This window comes from Furipterus horrens, unplaced genomic scaffold (genome assembly GCF_987537825.1).
Source record: "Furipterus horrens unplaced genomic scaffold, mFurHor1.1.pri manual_scaffold_10, whole genome shotgun sequence".
Lineage (NCBI taxonomy): Eukaryota > Metazoa > Chordata > Mammalia > Chiroptera > Furipteridae > Furipterus > Furipterus horrens.
Window position 1 is genome coordinate 37,487,864 of NW_028327180.1, and position 21,583 is coordinate 37,509,446.

Here is a 21,583-nt window from a genome sequence, read left to right on the forward strand (position 1 = left end):
TTCTCCAACCCACCTTCCAGTGAATAAAATGGGAAGCTTAGACCAGAGAGAGACATAACCAAGGTTACACAGGGATAGCAAGATGGAGCTGAAGCCAGGACCCTGGGCTCTGTCCCTATTTTAGATTTGCCCAGTTTGCCCTTCTCTAAACCTCTTAAAACTCCCCCAGTCTGGCCCTATCACCTGCTGTACTCCTTGGCCCCACCAGAAGCCCATATCTCCTGAATGAGCTCTAACGTCTTATAGCTCCAAGCATTGCACATGCTGTTCCCTCAGCCTAGAATGCCTTTTCCCTTCTTGATTCCAGGGCCAATTCTTATTCATCCTGAAGAGGCCCACCACTGGTACTGCCTCCTCAGTTCAGCCTTCCCAGCCTCCAGAAAGAGCCTTTCTGCCCACTTCACTGTTTCCCCAACCCCACAGGCTGGGGACAGCTGTGTCCAGTTCTGGAGGCTCTGGGACAGTCAGGCTTGAGTCCTCTGAGCACCCAGCATTGCTGACCTAGGATGGGCACACAGGGCCTCCTGCAGTAGACCCAGCAGGAAACAGCATGGTCCTGTGCTCTTGGCTGTCCCTTCCGTGGTCCCTGGCACCGGCCATTGCAAGGACTGCAGCTGCCTCTCCATTTGACATATGGGAAAAACTGAGGGTCACATAGTGAACAATTTTCCCTGGCCTCTGATGTGGGGAAAAGACAGGGATAGGCTTCAAACCCACGTCTCTGTTCTTTGAGGTCAGCAGCAGGGATGATTGGGCTGCAGCTGCAGGTTCTGGCCCTGGGCGTTTAATCTTAAAGTGGTCTGCATAGATCCACTGAGGATCTGAGACAGCTAGGGACGTGCATTTCTGGGACCCGAGGTCCCTCCCTCCTCTGGCTTCCCTTCTATGAGGGTGAATTAGGGGTGTGATGAGGGACAGATACACAGGGAGACAGAGATGAGAGGGATAGAGGAAGACTGAGGGACATTGGGGGAGACACAGAGTCAAGGCAGATGCCCACGGAGGGACTGATGCTCTGCCAGGGAGACAAGGAGCAAGGAGGAGAAATGCAGGGTCCCAGGTGCTCCCCAGGTTACCCGTCCATCCCCCATGCTTCCCCTCCCCCACCAGTCAGGACCCTGTGGCAGGTGGCATCCAGCCTGGATCCTGAACCCTGTCCTACCCTAACCCATCTGCACAAGGTCAGACCTATCCGATAGGAGGGGACTGACTGGCCCTATCCCTGCCCCAGGAGCTCCCCCTACAAGATGCTGATGTAACACACGAGACTGGATGTTTTACTCTTAAATAATGCGAAAACAGCCGCGAGAGGTTCTAAGGCGTTTCATCCAGGAATGGGAAGAGGGACACTGGGTCCTAGTCTTCGGGGAGCCGCCTTTCCCTGGGGACTTCGCCTCCCCCACCCCCATCCCTGCACATACAGCCCCTCAACCGGCGTGGAGGCCCGACACCCTGTGGCCGCTGCCGGTCCCCGCCCCGGGCCTCCATTGGCTGTTGCCATGGCACCAGCCTGTCTTCCCGCGCCGCCATTGGCCGCCGCGCCTGCATCCTGCATCCAGCATCCTCCCCCGCTCACGGTGGTCTCGCCCAGCGCCCTGAGTGGCGGCGCCGCCTGCCAGGCCCACATCGGCCTTTGTCCGCCCCAGAGCCCGCGCCCCGTGGCCTCTCCGACCCAGGAGCGCTAGGATCTCAAGCGGGGTCTCGGAGCTACACCAAGGGAGGAGGATCCAGCCTAGCTCAGCCTGAGATAAAGTAAGCAGCGCGCTTTCCTGGGTGAAGGGCAGGGGGTGTGGCCTCCGCCTGTGCAAGGTTGTCTCCATCATCACCCCTTCTCTCTGCCGCGTACACTCTGGAGCCTCCGTTTCTCTAGGGTGGAGCCGGAGGGGAAACTGAGTCCCAGGAGGTGGGCACCTTCATCACTGCTGTCTATCCCATGCAATACCTACTCACAGGCTTCAACACTTGGACCTCCCAGAGTATGTGGGCAGGCCTGCTGTGTGCTTGGGGGAGAGTGCTGCACCTCCCTGAAGTGTCTTCTCAGTAAAGTGGGGGGTTTGGATTGACGGAAAGACAAGGGCCCTTTTGGACCATAACTGTGCTATGTTCCACTGAAATTTAGCTATTCACTCCTTAATTAGAGGAACCTCAAGCTATTTGGTGCTTTCCCTTTGGTGATGAAGATACCTCAGGGAGGCCCTTCGAGGCTCCTGATGCAGCCTGGGGGTGAGGGGCAGGCTGGAGGGCTTTCTTGAGGAAGCTGCTGTGTGAGGGATAGCAAGTCAGGAAAGGTGCTCCAGGCAGGAGAACATAACGTGCAAAGGCCTGGGGGAAGAATGTGGAGTGTATGTGGAGAAGACAGGTCTTATGTTGAGGGCACTAAGGAGCCATGGCAGCTCTTGGAGCAGGGGAGGAATAGAATCTTACCAGTTATTTCCAAAGCTTCCCTCTGTGCATGAGGAGCGGACTGTGGGAGACCAGCGAGGCTGCTCTGATGGGCGGATGTGGGGAGCTAGGGAAGGGAGGGTCCAGCTGGGCAGGGCTTGAGGGGCTGGTGAGAGTCTGGAGTTGGGGACCGAGGCCAGAATGTTGGGGAACCCTGTGGGGACCCTGCTGCTAAGCTCCATCTAATGAGGACGTAGAGTGTCAGGAGGAATGAAGGTATCCTAGGCTGGCCCTATAAGGGTGGCCTGCATGGTGGTGGTGGGGGTGCTTGAGAAGGTAATCTGGATTTGGGGAATGGGAAGAATATGCAGGGTTTTGTGCTTCACCTAGTGCTTCCCCTGGGCTGGGCACAGCATGGTGGCCTCAGCCAGGACACAGGTCTCTGGCCAGACCCTAGAGACCTTATCACAACCCCTGCCCTGATCCTCAGCTGAGACCCCTGACTGAGCCTTGGGCAGAATCAATATTGGGGTGGTAGGCAAAGGCTGTGGTCACCAAGCAGCTGGGTCTCTCCATCCTGATATGCTGTCTCGCCTTCTGACTTGTGTTGTTGTCCCCTCTGCCCTCTGACTTGTGTTTGCTTGATAACCGCTGTTCCTCCTGACCCTTATATCAGCTCACAAGATGAAACTGGCAGACTGAGTTCCCCCAACTCCTCTGCTGGATAACCTGAGGTCTGCAGAGGGGGTGGGGCTTGTGTGCCTCCAGCATTGCCTGGAATTCTGAGCATGCCCAATGTCTGGGTTCCAGTCATGCCTCATCTGTCCCCCTGGCCTCAGCTTCTCCCTCTAATGGTGGCCTCCAAGACCCAAGACTATGACAAGAAAGCCAAATGACAGAGCCAGGCATTCAGTAGGTCCTCTGAGTCAGTTTGGATGGCCTGACTTATCCCGCCACTGAGGCCAAGCCCCCTATCCCTACTCCAGGCCCAGCTGTGTCCTTGGTGACTTCAGGGTGATCAGAAACCTTCTGGGGTAGGAGGACAGAGAGAAAAATGAAAGAGCAAGTGAAGAAAAAGTGTGGCCAGGTAGAGGAGGGAGGCAGGGGAGGGCTGGCTGATTTGGGGAGGGAGTTAAGTTGGGCAAGGAGATGGCTCCCAGGAGGAGGGGGCAGAGGGGATGGGCTGCCATTGGTGAGCCTCAGACAAAGGCAAAGGGAGGGGGAGCGCTGATGTTAAGGGAACAAAGAGGGAAGGTGGGGTGGGCAGGAAGGCTCTGGTAGGAGTGCCAAGCTGAGTGAGGAGGCACTGGCCTGTTGGGCAGAGGGAGGCTGGGCCTGAGCAAGAAAGGACAGCCAAACACACAAAGAAGCAGGCGGCAGTGGAGGAGCCCAGGGGATGGGGCCTGGGCCACTGAGGGCCGCAGGGGCTGGCGGACTGCAGGGCTCCTGAGCTACACAGGTAGCTCTCCAGATCCAGCTGCTAATGGAGGGGTTGTGAGGAATACAGAGCATCCAGGTTCTCAAGCCCCAGGGCAACTATGGTGGGCTTGTGTGGGTCTGGGGCTCTACTGTCAGCCTGTCCATTGATTTCTTAGAATATTCATGACATTCTTATTGTCCATCAATTGTGCCAGCTGGTGGTTTGTCCATGCAGCCTCTGGGCAGCTACATTGCTACAAGGATGTGTCTTGGATGTCCAACTGTCTATCTGTTTCTCTGGCTGTGAGTATGTCTGTGAGCCTGGTGGCACTGGGCTGGCCAATCCATCTGCTGGGTTAGACTGTCAGGGTCTCAGCTGTCGGTTTGTCTGGTCATCTACAAGCACATGTGTCTAGGACCCCAGGTGTGAGGATGGAAGTCTATCTATTGGTCAGTTGGGTGTTTGGGTTGTCTGTGTGTCTTAATACCCGTCTGATGGCTCTGCCTCTCTCAGCCATTGTTCCTGACTATGTCTGTCACTCCATCTGCCACACTGTCTGTCCCCAGGATTCCCTGGGCCAGCACCATCCTGCCTACAGCAGTCCACACCAGCCTCTCCTGACTGGGACCCAGCTCCATGGTTGGGTGGGAGGGCTAGGGCTTAGGTCCAGGGCTGCCTTCTCCTCAGAGTCTCATGTGACCTATGGCTGCAGGCTCTGCAGGAGTTGAAGATGACAAGCTCTGTGGCATCCTATGAGCAGCTGGTACGGCAGGTGGAGGCCTTGAAGGCTGAGAACAATCACCTGAGACAGGAGCTTCGAGACAACTCAAGCCACCTGTCTAAGCTGGAGACGGAGACATCTGGCATGAAGGTGGCGGGGTGGGGGGGCCGAGGCTGGGCAGAGGACATGGGCCTGGGTCACAGGGACAAACACCAGGGCCCCAGAGATGGGTAGGCAAGGCCAAGGGCATCTCACAGGGGAGTGGATCTGGGGCAGCCCAGGGCAGCGGCCATGCCAACCAGCACTCTCTCTTGCCGTCCACTCCAGGAGGTTCTGAAGCACTTACAATGCAAGCTGGAGCAGGAGGCCCTAGTCCTGGTGTCCTCAGGGCAGACTGAGGTGCTGGAGCAGCTGAAAGGTAAGGGGCCAGCCTGAGAGCATCTGCACACCTAGATGGAGCTGGGAGGAGGAGAGGCAGGGGGTGACCTCACCCCCTCCTTCCATACCCATCCAGCCCTGCAGATGGACATCACCAGCCTGTACAACCTCAAGTTCCAGCCCCCTGCCCTGGGCCCTGAGCCTGCTGCCCACACCCCTGAAGGAAGCCCGGTACATGGCTCCGGGACTTCCAAGGACAGCTTTGGAGAGTTGAGCCGGGCCACCATCCAGCTGCTGGAGGAACTGGACAGGGAACGGTAAGAACATGGGACACTGATCACTGGCTGCTCTCATGTAGCCCCGCCACCAGCCAGACACCAACCACCCCAGCAGTCTCTGCCCTTTGATTGGCCCACCAGCCTCTCTAGCCACCCATCCCCTGTGGCTCCTCCACCCCCTTTCCTAGCACAGCTGACCTCAGCTGGAGGATAAAGAGAAGGGGGCGTTCCTGCCAGAGGGGTGGGCTCCTAGATGTCACCAGAGGTCCCTGACACCCAGTTGTTACCAGGAACAGGGCTGTGTCCAGTTAGGCCTGAAGCCAGAAGGGCTTAAGGCAGCCTTTGTGGAGAGAGGGCTGTGGCCCAAGAAACGTGGGCGGGGGGCCAGCAGAGGGATGCAGTGTCCAGGCGCTCTGCTCAACTTGGCTGGGTTGTGTGGGGTCAGAGAGATCTGCAGGTCCATGCTTGGCTGCTGTGTGACCTCAAGCAAGTCCTCTAGCCCCTCCCAGCCTCAGACTTATGCTCTGTAAAATGGGTGGGAATACTGGTATCTCCCCACAGGGTGTTAAGAGGGAGACTGTTACAACTGGAGCAATCTGAGCCTGAAGCCTCCCTATGTCGTCTGAAAGGAGATTAGCGAGTGTGGGATAGGTGTTAGAATCGGAACAGCCCCCCCCCCCCCCCTTTCAGGGTCATTCTCTGAGGACCAGAGTTTAAAAAGGAACTACTTAAAAAAACAACTTTCTGTACCCCACCCATCCAACCCTAGTGTAAAGGAGCATCAAGGGCAAGACTTTGCCATGCTGCCTGTTAAACTTGACATACACTAAGCACCCAACAAACGATTGCAAAAATGGAAACAAACCACCCTTTATTAGTGGTTCCTTCTCTGAGGGTCGGGCCCACCTACCTGCCCTCCCCCAGGTGTTTCCTGTTGAATGAGATTGAGAAGGAAGAAAAGGAGAAGCTCTGGTACTACTCGCAGTTGCAGAGCCTGTCCAAGCGCCTGGATGAGCTCCCGCATGTGGAGACTGTGAGCGCGCAGGGAGGGCGCGGGTGGCAGGGGAAGGTTCTGTGGGTCGGCACCTCCCCCAGCCGAGGGAGTGGTGGGCAGGCTCCTGGCCCCGGGCTCGGGCAGCCCCTCACTGCGGCCTGTCCGCCCCTCCCAGCAGTTCTCCATGCAGATGGACCTGATCCGGCAGCAGCTGGAGTTCGAGTCCCAGCACATCCGTTCGCTAATGGAGGAGCGATTTGGCACCTCCGACGAGATGGTGCAGCGGGCGCAGGTGAGGCGGTGGGCGGGGCCGAGGCAAGCGGGCCAAGCACAGTGTGTGAATCGGAGCGCAGAGATAGTTGTGGGAAGAGTCTGGATTATGGGGTAGAGTTATATGCATCAGGTATAATCAGAGGAGAGAGACTGCTGTGGGCAGGGTCTGGCTCAGGAGGCGGAGCCAGAGGCTGGAGATGTTCCTGGGTGCAGCCAGAGGGGCCTAAGGGCAGAGGCAGGCTCAGAGGCTGAGAACACAGGCCAGGGCAAACTGGGTGATTTGGTCAGTGGGCGGAGTCATATCAGGGAGTGTGAGTGGGTCTAGAAGGATGGGTCTAACTTGGGATGGGACAAAATAAGGGAGTAGGAGGGCCTAGAGTGGGGCCTAAGTAGGGGGCTGGGCTAGAAGAATGGGAGAGGGTCTAGACAGAGTAGTACCCAATTATGGAGTAGGTGGAGTAAGAGCCATGGGTGGGTTTGGACAGTCGGTGCTTTTGTCATAGATTAACTTTGCGATCAGCTGCCAAAACTACCAATGTCAAAGTCTGCACCCATCCATGTTTCTTGTTACCCACAATCCATCCATGCATTCAATGATTGTTTCTTGAGCAATACCATAAAGTAAGTAGGGGTGGGGTTAGAAGAGTGAGCAGGCAATACCAACTAGTGGGCGAAGTCAGAGGTGGGAGTGTGGTACGTACAGTGGGCAGGACCCTATCAGGGAGTGGACAGGGTCAAAGCAGGGATGGGCAGCTGCAGCAAGTCTTGTGCCTTTCTCCCACATAGATCCGTGCTTCACGTCTGGAGCAGATCGACAAGGAGCTGCTGTCTGCGCAGGACCGGGTGCAGCAGACAGAGCCCCAGGTACAGGGAGGCACAGAGTCAGGGCCCTCAGGGGAGGTGATGATCCCAGGAAAGGAAGGGACCCTGAGGATCCTACGCAGGGTGTCGGAATAGGTGGAGCCTCCACTACATCATCATAGGACTGGCCAGCATCACCAGCCTGGGTGCTTTGTGGGGTGCTCCTGTAACCCCCCAAACTGTGTTCTTTCCATAGGCCTTGCTGGCAGTAAAGTCGATGCCAGTGGATGAGGACCCTGAGACTAAGGCCCCCGTGCACCCTGAGGATGGTGCCCCTCAGCCAGGCAACAGCAAGGTAAGGGGAGTCCAGTTGGGGGGCACTGAGAGGCAGGGTGGGGAGTGGGCAGCTGGCTGGACTTGGGTGCAATGAGGCTGGTGGGGCCAGCATGTGGTCTGGAGCGTGGCAATGTGAGTGGAGATACCTGTCCTGTGTGTTTGGGACAGCACCCTAGACTTAGATGTAGGGCTACCCCTAGGAGTATGTGGTGATGCCAGTGGGGTGGGCATTGGTCCTCATGGGCTGAGGCTTCCCATCCATCTCCCGAGGTGTGTGTGGTGGCCCCTGGGGGATGCAAGGTGAGGATGATGGGGGTTAGGAAGTGGTTCTCCTAGGCTAGGGTCACAGGACTCCTACCATGTTTAGGGTGAGTCACCCTGAGTATCAGGGCCATCCCTAGCTGGGGAGGGCAGCAGGCTGGCTGGGGCAAGGCAAACCGGGTGGGGCTCCCGGACTCCATCCCTGCCCACCCCCACAGGTGGAGGTAGTCTTCTGGCTGCTGTCAATGCTGGCAACACGGGACCAAGAGGACACAGCTCGCACACTGCTCGCCATGTCCAGCTCTCCCGAGAGTTGTGTGGCCATGCGCCGCTCAGGCTGCCTGCCACTGCTGCTACAGATCCTTCACGGCACAGAGGCTGGGGCTGGGGGTCGAAATGGGACCCCTGGGGCATCCGGAGCCAAGGATGCACGCATGCATGCCAATGCAGCACTACACAATATCATCTTCTCCCAGCCAGACCAGGGACTGGCGCGCAAGGAAATGCGTGTCCTGCATGTGCTGGAGCAGATCCGTGCCTACTGTGAGACCTGCTGGGATTGGCTGCAGGCCCAGGATGGCAAGTCTGAGGGGGGCCATGGTGAGTGGGCAGCCTCTCTGGCCATATTTGTGCAATGGACACACATCCTGGGCTTCTCAGGTGACAGGGTGTTATCATTAGCTGTTGTTACTGCTAAAGATAACTATTATGGTCTTTTCTGTGTACCTTCTCTGGGCCACATGCAGGCTGAGGCCTTATGGTGACTTTGTCACAGCAGAATGGCAAAAGGACAGCCACCTACAACACATGCCCTGGTTGCAGAGTAGCTCAAGAAACAGTCACTGAATGCATGGATGGATTGTGGGTAACCAGAAACATGGATGGGTGCAAACTTTGAGATTTGTAGTTTTGGCAGCTGATCACAAAGTTAATCTATGACAAAAGCACTGCCAAAAGTTCCTGAGCACCCAGCATGACTTCATCTCCCATCTCAGCTCTGGGTGAGGCAGGCACCTTGTTACTCATTTTAGGAAGGGTTGGAAAATGAGGCCGCTGCTCTGGCAGTGACCCCTCAGTTGCCAAGCGTGCAGCAGTTTGCAGAGCTCTGGAGTCTTTACGGGTTGGAGAAGACAGGGAGGGGTGGGACCCAATAGGGATCTTTTCCTGGACTGGGAGGGCTCTGACCTGGTTCCTTGGCCCACAGCTCCAGTCCCTATTGAGCCTCAGATCTGCCAGGCCACCTGCGCGGTGATGAAACTGTCCTTTGATGAGGAATACCGCCGAGCCATGAATGAGCTGGGTGAGTGCACCCCTTGCCTCCTCCACAGCCCCCTCCCCATTTGACCTGAGGATTCTGGGCCTCGTTCAGCCTGGGGCAGGGTTTTATCCTTAATGGCCCTGGGGCTCAGAGGACAGGGAAGCAGCTACACAGAATTCTAATACACAGAATCAGAGCTACCAGGTGGCTGGAGAAGGGGTGACCTTGTAAAGTTTTAGATTTGGAAGCATTACTACACCTCTTAATTGAAATATGGAAAAAAAATCCCAGCAATGTGCTTAATTTTACTCTAGTTACTAAAAATGAGACACTGCTTCTCACGCAGCAGATGGTCAAATACTCAGAGGTTTAGTCAGATCTCCTGTTGTCTGGCTGTGCAGAAATGGGCATTTGCAACCCTAACAAACCAGCAGACACTTAGGAAAGTGTATACTTTATTTTTTTAATTAATTTATTTATTTTTATTTTTAGAGAGAGGAGAAGGGAGGGGGAAAGAGAGGGAGAGAAACATCAATGTGTGGTTGCCTCTCACATGCCCCCAACTGGGGACCTGGCCACCCAGGCATATGCCCTGACTGGGAATCTAATGGCAATCCTTTGGCTCGCAGGCCCGCGCTCAGTCCACTGAGCAACACCAGCCAGGGCAAAGTGTATACTTTTTAAGTCATTCCTTTCCCAGATGAAGAACTTATCCTCTGGCTGGATTTTTGTAGGAAGATGTAGAAAACCAAGGAAGGCAGTAACCAAGCCAAATAAAACCCCAGATCTGGAAACCACAGAAGTGTCTAACGGCCCCAGCCCCTGAATGCACAAATTGCCTCTGTTGTCTTTGCTCAGTGAAGGGGGAAGGGCACTTTGCATTTGAGTTTTTTCTCTTCTATTTACCCTATTTCCACCCATGTTTGCTTATTCTTTGTCAAGTGAAAACCTAGTTTTTGTAGTGAGTAAAGAACTGTGTGTATGGCAGTAATTAGTAGTTCCTAAGCAGCTGCTGTCCAGACCCTGCCCCTGTGACCTGGCCCTGCCTTCAGAAGCTTGAAGTCTAATGGTCTTGGAGTGGTTCTCATTTGGGATGTTGAGGGCCTTCTTGACCTGGGAGCAGAAGGGAGCCAGGAACCTGAGGAAACAGCAGGGAAAAGAATTCCAGGCAGAGGGAACAGCACATGCAAAGGCCTGGTAGCTGGAAGAAATGTGAATGGAGGTGGAGAGCTGAAAGGAGGTGGGTGTGAAGGTTACAGGGTATCCAAGGAATCATGCCAGCCTGGCAGCAGGTTGCCTAGAGGAGGTGTCCTTGGAGGTGGACTTCGAAGGTGGATGTGAGGAGAGCACATCTCGGGGTAGGATGGAGGGAGGGCACATAAGCAGGGAGGTGTCATGGACAGAGGCTGGAAGGCAGAGGGTTTTTTTGGGTGACCCCCCTGCACCCAGCCTTGCTGTGCCCCCTCCCATGTCCCTATAGGCGGGCTGCAGGCCGTGGCAGAGCTATTACAGGTGGACTACGAGATGTACAAGATGACCCAGGACCCGCTCAACCTTGCCCTGCGCAGATACGCTGGCATGACCCTCACCAACCTCACCTTTGGGGACGTTGCCAACAAGGTGCCTGGAGTGGGCAGGTGGCGTCAACACTCTCCCCACCCTCTCTTGAGGCTGAAAACAGGCCTGAAAGAGAACAGCTGTCCCCATTTTATAGGCGGGTAGACTGAGGCCCAGAGAGGGCCGTGAGAGGAAGGGCTATGGCTGGACTTGGTCAGTCAGGCCACCATCTGCTTGGTTTCTCTGCTGTAGAGTAGGGCCTCTGAGCTGGGGGAGGCTGGGTGTCTGTGCCTGTCTCAGCCTCAATTTCCTTATATAAGCAACAGGGTAACTGCTATCCCTTTGCCATGGTGGTGAGGATGGAGTGCTTGGGCTCAGGGAGAAAGCCTGAAGGTGGGGCACGGTGTCTTCCATGATTCCTGCCCCACTGACCATGGCGTGAATATCCTGTGGCACCCCACAGGCCACTCTGTGTGCCCGGCGGGGCAGCATGGAGGCCATCGTGGCCCAGCTGGCTTCAGAGAGTGAAGATCTCCAGCAGGTACCTGGATGGCGTGGGGTGGGGTACGGGGAGAGCCTTGCAGGGTGCCCCACTGCCCAAGGCCTCTGCCAATGGAGTCTCCTCCCCCATGGGTATGATGGGCATCCTCTCCAATCTCTCTGTAGCTCCACCACATGTGGGGTTGCGGGTGGGGGGCCCTGGGTCCACCTTGCCTGCCCTGTGCCTTATCCCAGGTGGTATCTAGCATCTTGCGCAATCTGTCCTGGCGGGCTGACATCAACAGCAAGAAGGTGCTGAGGGAGGTCGGCAGCATGACCGCCCTGATGCAGTGTGTCCTACGAGCCTCCAAGGTGGGCACTAGGTGGATGTGGCGGGGTGGGGGTGGAAATGTACCTGAGACCCTAGGGAGAGGGCGTTGGCATTGCTGTTTAATGTCAGCCACAAGGCAGGGAGACACTGGCAACAGGTGATGAGTTCTCCATCTTGGAGAAATCAAAACAAACGACGCACTGCTTAGCCTAGCAGATCGTTCTCAGACAGGCATCTGGGGCTTCCAACCCTGCCACTCAGAGATCCTGTGAGGGTCAATTTTATTTTTTCACTTTTATTTGAAAATGTATTTAGGTGCCTTTCTTCTAGACTTTTGTCTGCTCCTTGATGGGGAGGGCCAAGTGGGTAGGGTCAGTACCTGGAGTCCCCCCTCTACTGACCTTCCCGCATCCCAACCCTGTGCCTAGGAGTCCACCCTGAAAAGTGTGCTCAGTGCCCTATGGAACCTCTCAGCACACAGCACAGAGAACAAAGCAGCCATCTGCCAGGTGGATGGTGCGCTGGGCTTCCTGGTGAGCACACTGACCTACAAGTGCCAGAGCAACTCGCTGGCCATCATTGAGAGTGGCGGGGGCATCCTGCGCAATGTGTCCAGCCTCATCGCCACCCGCGAGGACTACAGGTGGGCCTATCCCACCCCAGAGTCACAGTGGGTAGAGAGTGCCATGGAGGATGCTAGGGGAAGGTGGACTCCCAGATGTGGTCTGGAACTGGGGGTAGCAGAACCCATTCTGCAGTGAACTATCACTGAAGCAGCCTTGGTTTGTCCTGCAAATAGCTGTTCCTGATTTGTCCTCAGGGACTAATCTTTTTATTATAAGTATTCCCAAATACAGCATGAGATATACTTTGCTAAAGATTTTATTTATTAAATAATACAATAATTTACAAGTGATAATCAATATTTTAAAATATTTTTTACCATATATGTTTTATTTTTTAAGGATTTTATTTATTTATTTTTAGAGAGAGGGGAGGGGAGGGGGAAAGAGAGGGAGAGAAACAATGTGTGGTTGCCTCTCACCCCCAAATGGGGACCCAGCCAACAACATGCCCTGACTGGAAACAGAACTAGCGACCCCCAGGTTTGCAGGCTGGCACTCAGTCAACTGAGCCACATCAACCAGGGCAATACTTAATATTTTTAAACACAAATAAAATTTATCTACAGTATGTCTATCCCAAACATCACATGAGCTACTGTGCTAAAATGAAATATATTAAATTTTACTTTAAAAGATAAGCATTATTAATTTTAGTATTATTTAATAAATATATTACTTTTTTAAGTAAAATAATTAGTGCAAGTGTATCCCATTCAATACTTGGGATAGGCTTACACTACATATTTATTCCTTTATTTATTCAAACTCAGCTGGGTGCCTTATATTTTTATTTGCTAAATCTGGCCACCTTGCTCCTGGTAAGATGAAGGCTGGCCCTGTCTGACATGCTCCTCTGTGCTACAGGCAAGTGTTGCGGGACCACAACTGCCTACAGACGCTGCTGCAGCACCTGACATCGCACAGCCTGACCATTGTAAGCAATGCCTGTGGCACGCTCTGGAACCTGTCCGCCCGCAGTCCACGTGACCAGGAGCTGCTGTGGGACCTGGGTGCTGTGGCCATGCTGCGCAACCTTGTGCACTCCAAGCACAAAATGATTGCCATGGGCAGTGCTGCTGCCCTGCGCAATCTCCTGGCCCACCGGCCTGCCAAGTATCAGGCAGCGGCCACTGCTGTTTCCCCTAGCGCCTGTGTGCCCAGCCTATATGTGCGCAAGCAACGGGCCCTGGAGGCTGAGCTGGACACTCGGCACCTGACCCAGGCGCTTGACCACCTGGAGAAGCAGGGCCTGCCTGAGGCTGAGGCTGAGGCTGCCTCCAAGAAGCCACTGCCGCCCCTGCGGCACCTGGATGGGCTGGCCCAGGACTATGCCTCGGACTCGGGCTGCTTCGATGATGATGACGTGCCCTCCCTGGCTGCTGTGGCTGCCACCACGGAGCCTGCCAGCCCCACTGTCCTGTCCCTCTTTCTGGGAAGCTCCTTCCTTCAAGGCCAGGCGCTGGCCCGTGCCCCACCTGCCCACCGCAATGGCCCAGAGGTAGAGAAGGAGGTCAGTGGGGAGGCAGCTTTGGCAGCCAGGGCCAAGGCAAAGCTGGCACTGGCAGTGGCACGGATTGACCGGCTGGTGGAGGACATCTCAGCCCTGCACACATCATCCGATGACAGCTTCAGCCTCAGCTCTGGGGATCCCGGGCAGGAGGTCCCAAGGGAGGGCCGAGCCCAGTCCTACTCTCCTTGCTGGGGGCCTGAGGGTGGGCAGCGGGAGGCCGGCAGCCGAGCTCACCCGTTGCTGCGACTGAAGGCAGCGCACGCCAGTCTCTCCAATGATAGCCTTAATAGTGGCAGCACCAGTGATGGGCACTGTCCTCGTGATCAGACACGGCCCTGCCCATTGGCCTCACTGGCCGAGCACCGAGAGGGGCCACCATGTGGCCAGGTGCGGCCCAGCCAGCTTGACCTCAACCTGTTGGATGGCCAGGATAAGCCAACAGCCCGGGAGGCTGCAGCCACTAATGCATGTGTGCGCACCATTAAGTTGTCACCCACTTACCAACATGTGCCACTGCTTGAGGACACAGCTAAGGCTGGTATAGGGCTCCTGGTCCCTGGGACCCGGAAGCAGGCCTGGTTACCTGCAGAGGGTGTGAGCAAAGTGGCTGAGAAGCTGATGGCAGAGGCAGCACCACTCTGCCTGTCCCGTTGTAGCTCCCTGTCCTCATTGTCCTCAGCTGGCCGCCCTGGCCCCAGTGAGGCAGGGGACCTGAATGATAGTGACTCATCCCTGGAGGGGCTGGAGGAGGCTAGCCCCAGTGAGGCAGAGCTGGACCAGGCTTGGCATGGGCCAGGGGATACCTCCCTGCCTGTGGCTATCCCTGTGCCCCCTCCGGGCAGGAGCCTTGAGGTAGAGGACGCCACACCGTCTAGCTCCTCAGAGAACTGTGTGCAGGAGACACCACTGGTGCTGAGCCGCTGCAGCTCAGTGAGCTCACTGGGAAGCTTTGAGAGCCCGTCCATTGTCAGCTCAATCCCCAGCGACCCCTGCAGTGGGCTGGGCAGTGGCACTGTCAGCCCCAGTGAACTACCTGACAGCCCTGGGCAGACCATGCCACCAAGCCGTAGCAAGACACCACCACTGGCCCCCCCGCCTCCAGGTGAGCGCGAGACCACGCAGTTCAGCCTGCAATGGGAAAGTTACGTGAAGCGTTTCCTGGACATCGCTGACTGCAGGGAGCGTTGCTGGCTGCCCTCTGAACTGGATGCTGGCAGTGTGCGCTTCACTGTAGAGAAGCCAGATGAAAACTTCTCGTGTGCCTCCAGCCTCAGTGCACTGGCCCTGCATGAGCACTATGTGCAGAAGGATGTTGAACTGCGGCTGCTGCCCCCGGCCTGCGCTGAACTTGGCGGTAGTGGTGGCCCCAGCCAGCACTTTGCTGGGCACCGTCGGCGAGATGAGGCCAGTGGTCGCCTCGAGGGGCCACCTGCCACTAGTCAGGATCTAGAGCTGCTGCGGGATTGCCTGGGCACAGCCATGCCTACCCAGCTTTGCAAGGTGGCCTCAGCACTGGTGCCTGGCCGCTGCACACTGCCTGTGCCCGTCTACATGCTGGTGCCCACCCCGGCCCGGGAGGACAACTCATACAATGACTTGGCTGAGGGCACGCCAGTCAACTTCAGCATGACCTCACTCAGCGATGAGACACTGCAAGAATCTCCCAGGGAACTGCCTGGTGGGCATGGGGATGGGCAGAAGCCAGCAGGCCGAGAGGCTCCTGCCAGGCAGGCTGCTGGGCATTGGCACAGGATTAGAGGTGCGGGCCGCAGCATGGAGCCAGCCCAGGGGACAGGCAGGAGGCAGGCAGGGCTGGAGCTGCCCCTCCGAAGGCCCCCAAGAGCTTGTGTTGACAGAGACAGCCCCCAAGCAGGCCGAGCATGTGGGGAGGGGACACTGCAGTCCCTGTGCCTCACAACGCCCACTGAGGAAACTGTGTACTGCTTTTACAGCAATGGCTCGGATGAGGAACCATCCACAGCAGCAGTGGTGGCACCCTCCCTGTGGGCATCTGCTATTCCCCAGGCAGTGAAGAGGGAGCGCCTAGCTGGCAGGAAGAAGGCACAGGTTGTGCCCAAGGCCACAATGCCTGCCCAGGCCCAGCCCAGCCTCATCGCCGATGAGACACCACCATGCTACTCCCTAAGTTCCTCGACCAGCTCCCTCAGTGAGCCTGAGACCGAGGCCAGCAGGCTCCAAGCCCATGAGCCAGTAGTCGCCAAGGACCCAGGCCCTGGAGGCAGGAATGATGGCAATCCCAGCCCTCGGGCCAAGGTGGAGCTACTGCGGCGCTGCATTGGCTCAGCCAAGCCTAGGCGCTGGCCACAGGCATCGGATCCAAGGTGTCACAAGCCCCGAGGTGCCCGGCTGGACAAACGGCCAGCAGAGGGGACACAGGAGCATGGTGAGGAGGCAGCAGGGTCAGACCATGCCTCAGACCTGGACAGCGTTGAGTGGCGTGCCATCCAGGAGGGTGCCAACTCTATTGTCACCTGGCTGCACCAGGCAGCAGCAGCAGACACCCAAGAGGCCTCATCTGAGTCTGACTCTATCCTGTCCTTTGTGTCAGGGCTGTCTGTGGGCTCCACCTTGCAGCCCTCCCTGCACAGGAAAGGGCGGCGACAACGGGCAGAGGGACAAGTAAGCAGTGTCACTCGGCCAGAGAAACAGGATGTGACCCTGGCCCAGCAAAGCAGCAGCAGCAGGAGCCCCTGCTTGCCCTGTGGCCCAGAGAAGCTGCGTGGTACTCAGAAGACCATGTCTGGGGTGCCAACCATGCTTCGAGGAAGGACAGTGATCTACATGCCCAGCCCTTCCACCAGGGTCCGGCCCAAAGGCACCCCTGGCCTCCGCACCACATCAAGGAAGATAGGACCCCTGAGCCCAGCACAGTCAGCAGCTCCCACCAAAACCCTCGGCCCTGGGCAGCAGCGGTCTAGCAGCCTGCACAGGCCTGGCAAGATCTCAGAGCTTGCTGCCCCGAGCCCCCCGCAGAGGAGTGCGACACCACCAGCCCGCCTCACCAAGACCCCTTCATCCAACTCCTCTCAGACCTCCCCTGCTTCCCAGCCCTTGGCTAGGAGGTCGCTCCCTGCTTCCCATACTTCAGGGCCCCTGCCCAGCCCTGGGGCCTCACAGGTGTCCAAGACACCCACGCGGACCCTGCTGGCTAAGCAGCACAAGACGCAGAAGTCGCCGGTGCGGATCCCCTTTATGCAGAAGCCCACCAGGCGGGGACCACTACCGCTAGCCAGGGCAACCCCAGAGCCAGGCCCCAGGGGTCAGGTGGGGCTCAAGGGGGGTCCGGGTGCCCGAGGGGGCCGCATGGGCCTTGTGCGCATGGCTTCGGCCCAATCCAGCCGCAGCGAGTCCTCCAATTGTTCGGGTTTCCAAAGGCAGCTGACATTCATTAAGGAATCACCAGGCCTGCTGCACCAACGCCGTTTAGAGCTGTCTGCTGCTGAAGCCACCACTTCTGCCTCCCGGGGCAGCTCACCTCGCTGCAGCCGGCCCACACTGCCTACCGTCTTCCTCTGTTCCTCCCGGTGCAAGGAGCTGCGGGCACCCCCACCACAGGCCCTGGTCCCCCAGCAGCCCCTCGCAGCTCGGCTAGGCCCTGGTGAGCGGCCACCAAGGCGCACTAGCTCAGAGAGCCCATCCCGTCTGCCCATTCGCAAACAGGCTACCCAGCCAGAGGCAGTCAAGCGGTATGCGTCTCTGCCCCATATCAGCATGACCCAAAGGCAAGAGGGTGCTGCCTCTGGTCCTGAAGCTGATCCTGCCCACCAAAGCAGTGATGGGGAGGCCCGACCCCTGCCTAGGGTGGCCTCACTGGGCACCACATGGCGTCGCATCCGGGATGAGGACGTGCCACATATCCTGCGGAGCACACTGCCTGCTACTGCCCTTCCGCTCATGGGCACCTCACCCGAGGAGTGCCCGGGCAGTCCCCCACAGCGCAAGACCAATGATGCTGTGGTCCAGACAGAGGACTTCTCTACCACCAAGACCAACTCCAGCACATCCCCAAGCCTGGAGAACAGGGGGCTCCCCCAGGCCCCGGCTGGCAGACCCACATCCTTCCTCAGCAGTGAGGTGAATAAGCCTGACCCTGCCAAGGGATCCACCTTGGCCCCCTTCATCCATGAGGGCCTGGGGGTAGTTGTGGGGGGCTTTGTTACCAGCCGGCATAGCTCCCCCAGCCGCTCGGCTCGAGTACCCCCCTTCAACTATGTACCCAGCCCCATGGTGGTGGCAACCACTGACTCAGCAGTGGAAAAAGCCCCTGCGCCCACTGACCTTCTAGAATAGTTGCTTGGACCAGTTTTCTGGAACATCCTCTCTGGCTGGCCATCTGGTTGCCTTGAAGGTGGCCCCAGGAACCACCTGCTCTGCCATCGGAGTCCCACCCCAGCCCATTGGGCCTCACATCTCATGCTTGCTTCTGTGCTGTGGGGACTTGAGAAAGAATGGGCTGCCGGCTGGACTTCAAGTCCTGGCTGGCCCATGTGCAGAAACCACCATCCCAACCCCCAGCCCCATTGGACCTAAGCCTCAGCAGGACCCTCATCTCTGGGGAGCCGAGGGAGTTTACAGTATTTCCCTGAAGTAAGGGATGGAGCTGCAGGAGATAGTACCACCTAACACCTGCCAGCCGGGCCCAAGGCATCCACCGGAGGACAAAGCCCATAATTATGGAGGCAGCCAAGTAATTTATTAATGATAACTGCTGGTTTGTTTGCCTTCTCAGCCTCAGATGAGGGAGGGGTGTGGCTGAGCCCAACAGTGAGAGGGGCCTCCCCCTCTATCCACCCTCCCTTTGTTAGGTGCCAAGCCAGCTGATGGACAGAGAGGGTGCTGTCAGAACAGCCTGGAAAGGGGCAAGAAGAAAAGGGCAAAATAAGACTGGGTTGGGTGATGCAGGGCCACCCCATGTTGGTTTTGAGAAGAAGAGGAAGAGGGGTCCAGGGAGGTGGGTGCAGTCAGGACTAGCTGTGGTGGATGAGATGCAATGGGAAGGACAAGAGTCATAACCAAATCTAGTTCACCTTGGTGACACACAAAGCCCTGGATCCATAGGAGGGTACAACTGCGGGGACTATGGTGAAGGTGGCACCTGGCCTTGGAAGAGGTATAGGGCCTGGAGCTCCAGGACTGTGGTCAGGTCAGCTGGATGTGTGGAGGCCAGAGCTTCCCAAGTGCTAGAATGTTGTTGTCAGAGGAGGCCCAGATGGAAGGGCACAAGGAGCCTGGTGGGCCTATTCCTGGGCTGTGCGTGCGTGTGTGTGCAGAGAAGACTGCTGAGATTCCTGCTCGGCTTCCTGCAGATCGAGCAAATGACCTCTTTTCTGCGGAAGCCTGATTCTGGGAACAAGCTGCTCTCAGGCTCGCGGATCTGCTGTCACAGCCGCAGTGCAGAGAGCTGCCTAGGAGGGGCTGGATAGCAAATGCCATTTGGGGAGACACAGTAACATCTAGACTTTAGGTGCCTTCTCTGGGAGGTGGGGAAGCACGGTTGAGAGTTGGGTGGAAGCATGGAAGGAGCCTCTGTCCCTGCCCATAAGCACCATTGTCCCTTCCTGTCCTCTGTCTATGGAAGAAGCTCACCCAGGAGCAGAATTGCTTCCTCCACTGGACTGTTCCCAGCTCCAGGGGCCACGCTGATCCCAGCCACCACAGACACTGTGCTGCTGCTAACACATCTCTGTCATGTTGTATTTCAAGCCCTGGAATACCCTGTCTGCAGAACAAGTGCCAGGGCTCTGCCCCAGAAGGCCACAGGCAGGATGCAGGAATGCTTTGATGCACCAAATGCTCCTGTGACCAAACTTCCCAGGATGTGCTGGCACAAAGTGGAGCATGGCAATGAGGGTGGGGCAGCACATTGCACACACACAGCTGACCCTCAGGACGTACTAAGGCGGGAGTTGTCTCAGATACATTTCAGAAACCACCAGTCCTTGCCCCTATCCTTAGCCTGAAGGGGCAGGACTAGGTGATCTCAACTCTTAAGTGCAGGGGCTGTCAGATGTATGCTCACACTCACCATGAGCCAACTGCCCCCCAAAATGGCCTGGTGTGAGAGGGAGCTCTGCAAACCCACACCCAGCTTACCTAGCCATCGTGGGTTCAAAGTGGTGGGAGCACCCATGCACTGTGAGACCCTGGGTGGTGCTCTCAAAGCTCTATGTCTCAGTTTCCCCACATGGGCCACGAGAACTCCCAGAGCTACCTCTAGAGCCAGAGTGGCTGCTGTGACTAGGTGACATGACCAGATCCTCCCTGGCTGCCCCCACCACCTGCCCCTTGTCCTCACAAAGGGGCAGCTCCCACCTCGGCCAGCACGCAGGGAGCTCAAGCCCCATTGTCCTGCAGCCACATTTGCCTTCTCTGTTCTCATGACGGGGGCACAGGCACACCTCATCACCAGGCAGGGCAGGATGGTGGGGGTCCTATGCCCCGAGAAGAGTGGTGGTCACTGGACAACTGATTCTAGGCCTGAGCTGGAAGACTAAAGGACATCTCCTGTGAAGCCATGCCGAGGGGGCCCTGTTTGCCTCCAGAGCATCCTTAGGCCATGACCTTGAGAAACCACCACCAACTGAATGCTGAACCAAGGGAACATGCCTGCAAGCACAGCGATACCTCACCCCCTCTGTCCTAGTCTGTCACCTGGCTGGCAGTCATAGCAACCCAGCCTACGCCTGGTTGTTTTGGTCCATCCATCTCTGCCCGTTAAGTCTATACCCTGGGCCTCTGAAGTGTTACAGGACATGTGTAAATAAATACAGCTTTGTTGCCCCGCCCCACCCTAAACAACCTAAAGCCATTGTCTGGTATAAAGAATGCAAGGACCAGGCATCTTATGTGCACCTTTAATAAACAGCTGTTGAATCTTGCTCTACATGGCCCTGCTTCCAAATGGGTCAGGACAAGGTGTTACGAGAGTACTTTGTGGGTTTTCCATCAGGTTGCCCACCCTGGGTCCATGTGTTAGAGGCAGGTTGGGCTGTGAGATTTGTGCAAGGAGAACACTTAGAACAGGTGAATGTGCAGGGGAAGGTAAGTGGAGTGTCTCCTGATCCTTGTGGGGCGGGAGGACGTGCTCCGGAGCCCCCAGAATCAGACTCAGGTAGACCCACCTAGAGGCCAGGGATGTGCAGTGAGGGGTGACATCCCAGTCCAGGGCAGTAGGGCACCTTTGAGATATTACCAGGTGGGCCAGGGGGGCCTGGACAATGAAGCCTGTGTCCAACTGCTCTATCTGGAGCCAAGCCAGCATTTTCAGGTTTTAGAGGTCTCTCAGGCTTCAGCAGATACCCCTTCTTCATATGAAAGAAAACACCTCCTGGGATGCTAGGTCACCCATGTCAAGAACTTGCCTTGTTGGGTCCAGGTGTTTTCCTAAGCTCCCAGGGAACCCTGAAAAGGAGCAGCTCACAGAGGCACCACCAGATGGCTGATGTCAGGGGGGATTTCATTTGAGGGACTTGGTGAGGAGATCTAGGATGGACCTGGACTGCCAGGATGGAGGTGGCCAGATGAGGATTTCAGGCAGGTAACTGAACAGCTTGTTTTACCTTGGGAGCACCCTTGTCTGATGGATCCCACAGCTTACAGGTCGGTCCTGCATCCCAACCATGAACCAGACGGACAAGTGCTGCTCTGAGAGAGAGTCCACACCTTAGATCTGAGTGTTTGGGGCCACTGAAGGCCTCATCTCAGATGTGGGCCCTGCTGGGCAATTGCTCCTCACATGGTCATTGTCACCATGGGCAAAGGAGGAGACAGAACCCCCATTCTCATCTGGAACTCTGGGGGCCCCACAGAGGTTCATACAAAGACAAGCTCAGTCTAATGGGTGATCAGTGAAACAGGATCACCAAAGGGAAAGACGGGAGAATGGGTTCTGAGGCCCCACATCAAGTCCAGGCTGAGAGCAATCAGGTCCAAAAGAGAAGCCTGGGGGTGAATAGC

The 21,583-nt window shown here is 56.8% G+C and overlaps 1 protein-coding gene across 1 annotated transcript; it reads left to right on the forward strand.

Moving 5' to 3' along the window:
• The first annotated feature begins 4,532 nt into the window (after positions 1 to 4,532).
• Positions 4,533 to 20,118, forward strand: APC2 (APC regulator of Wnt signaling pathway 2). The gene is made up of 15 exons (XM_090289176.1): positions 4,533 to 4,673; positions 4,851 to 4,941; positions 5,038 to 5,218; positions 6,104 to 6,212; positions 6,349 to 6,465; positions 7,233 to 7,310; positions 7,504 to 7,602; positions 8,063 to 8,444; positions 8,956 to 8,964; positions 9,049 to 9,144; positions 10,583 to 10,722; positions 11,123 to 11,200; positions 11,395 to 11,511; positions 11,899 to 12,113; positions 12,961 to 20,118. The coding sequence occupies exons 1-15, from the start codon at positions 4,533 to 4,535 to the stop codon at positions 17,915 to 17,917; spliced, it is 6,810 nt and encodes a 2,269-aa protein (XP_090145302.1). The 3' UTR covers positions 17,918 to 20,118.
• The last annotated feature ends 1,465 nt before the right edge of the window (positions 20,119 to 21,583 follow it).

Coding starts and splice junctions, on each gene's coding strand:
- APC2 (XM_090289176.1), top strand. CDS start 4,533: ATGACAAGCTCTGTGGCATCCTATGAGCAGCTGGTACGGCAGGTGGAG. Junction 5,219..6,103: donor GAGGAACTGGACAGGGAACG/GTAAGAACATGG, acceptor GCCCTCCCCCAG/GTGTTTCCTGTTGAATGAGA. Junction 6,213..6,348: donor AGCTCCCGCATGTGGAGACT/GTGAGCGCGCAG, acceptor CGCCCCTCCCAG/CAGTTCTCCATGCAGATGGA.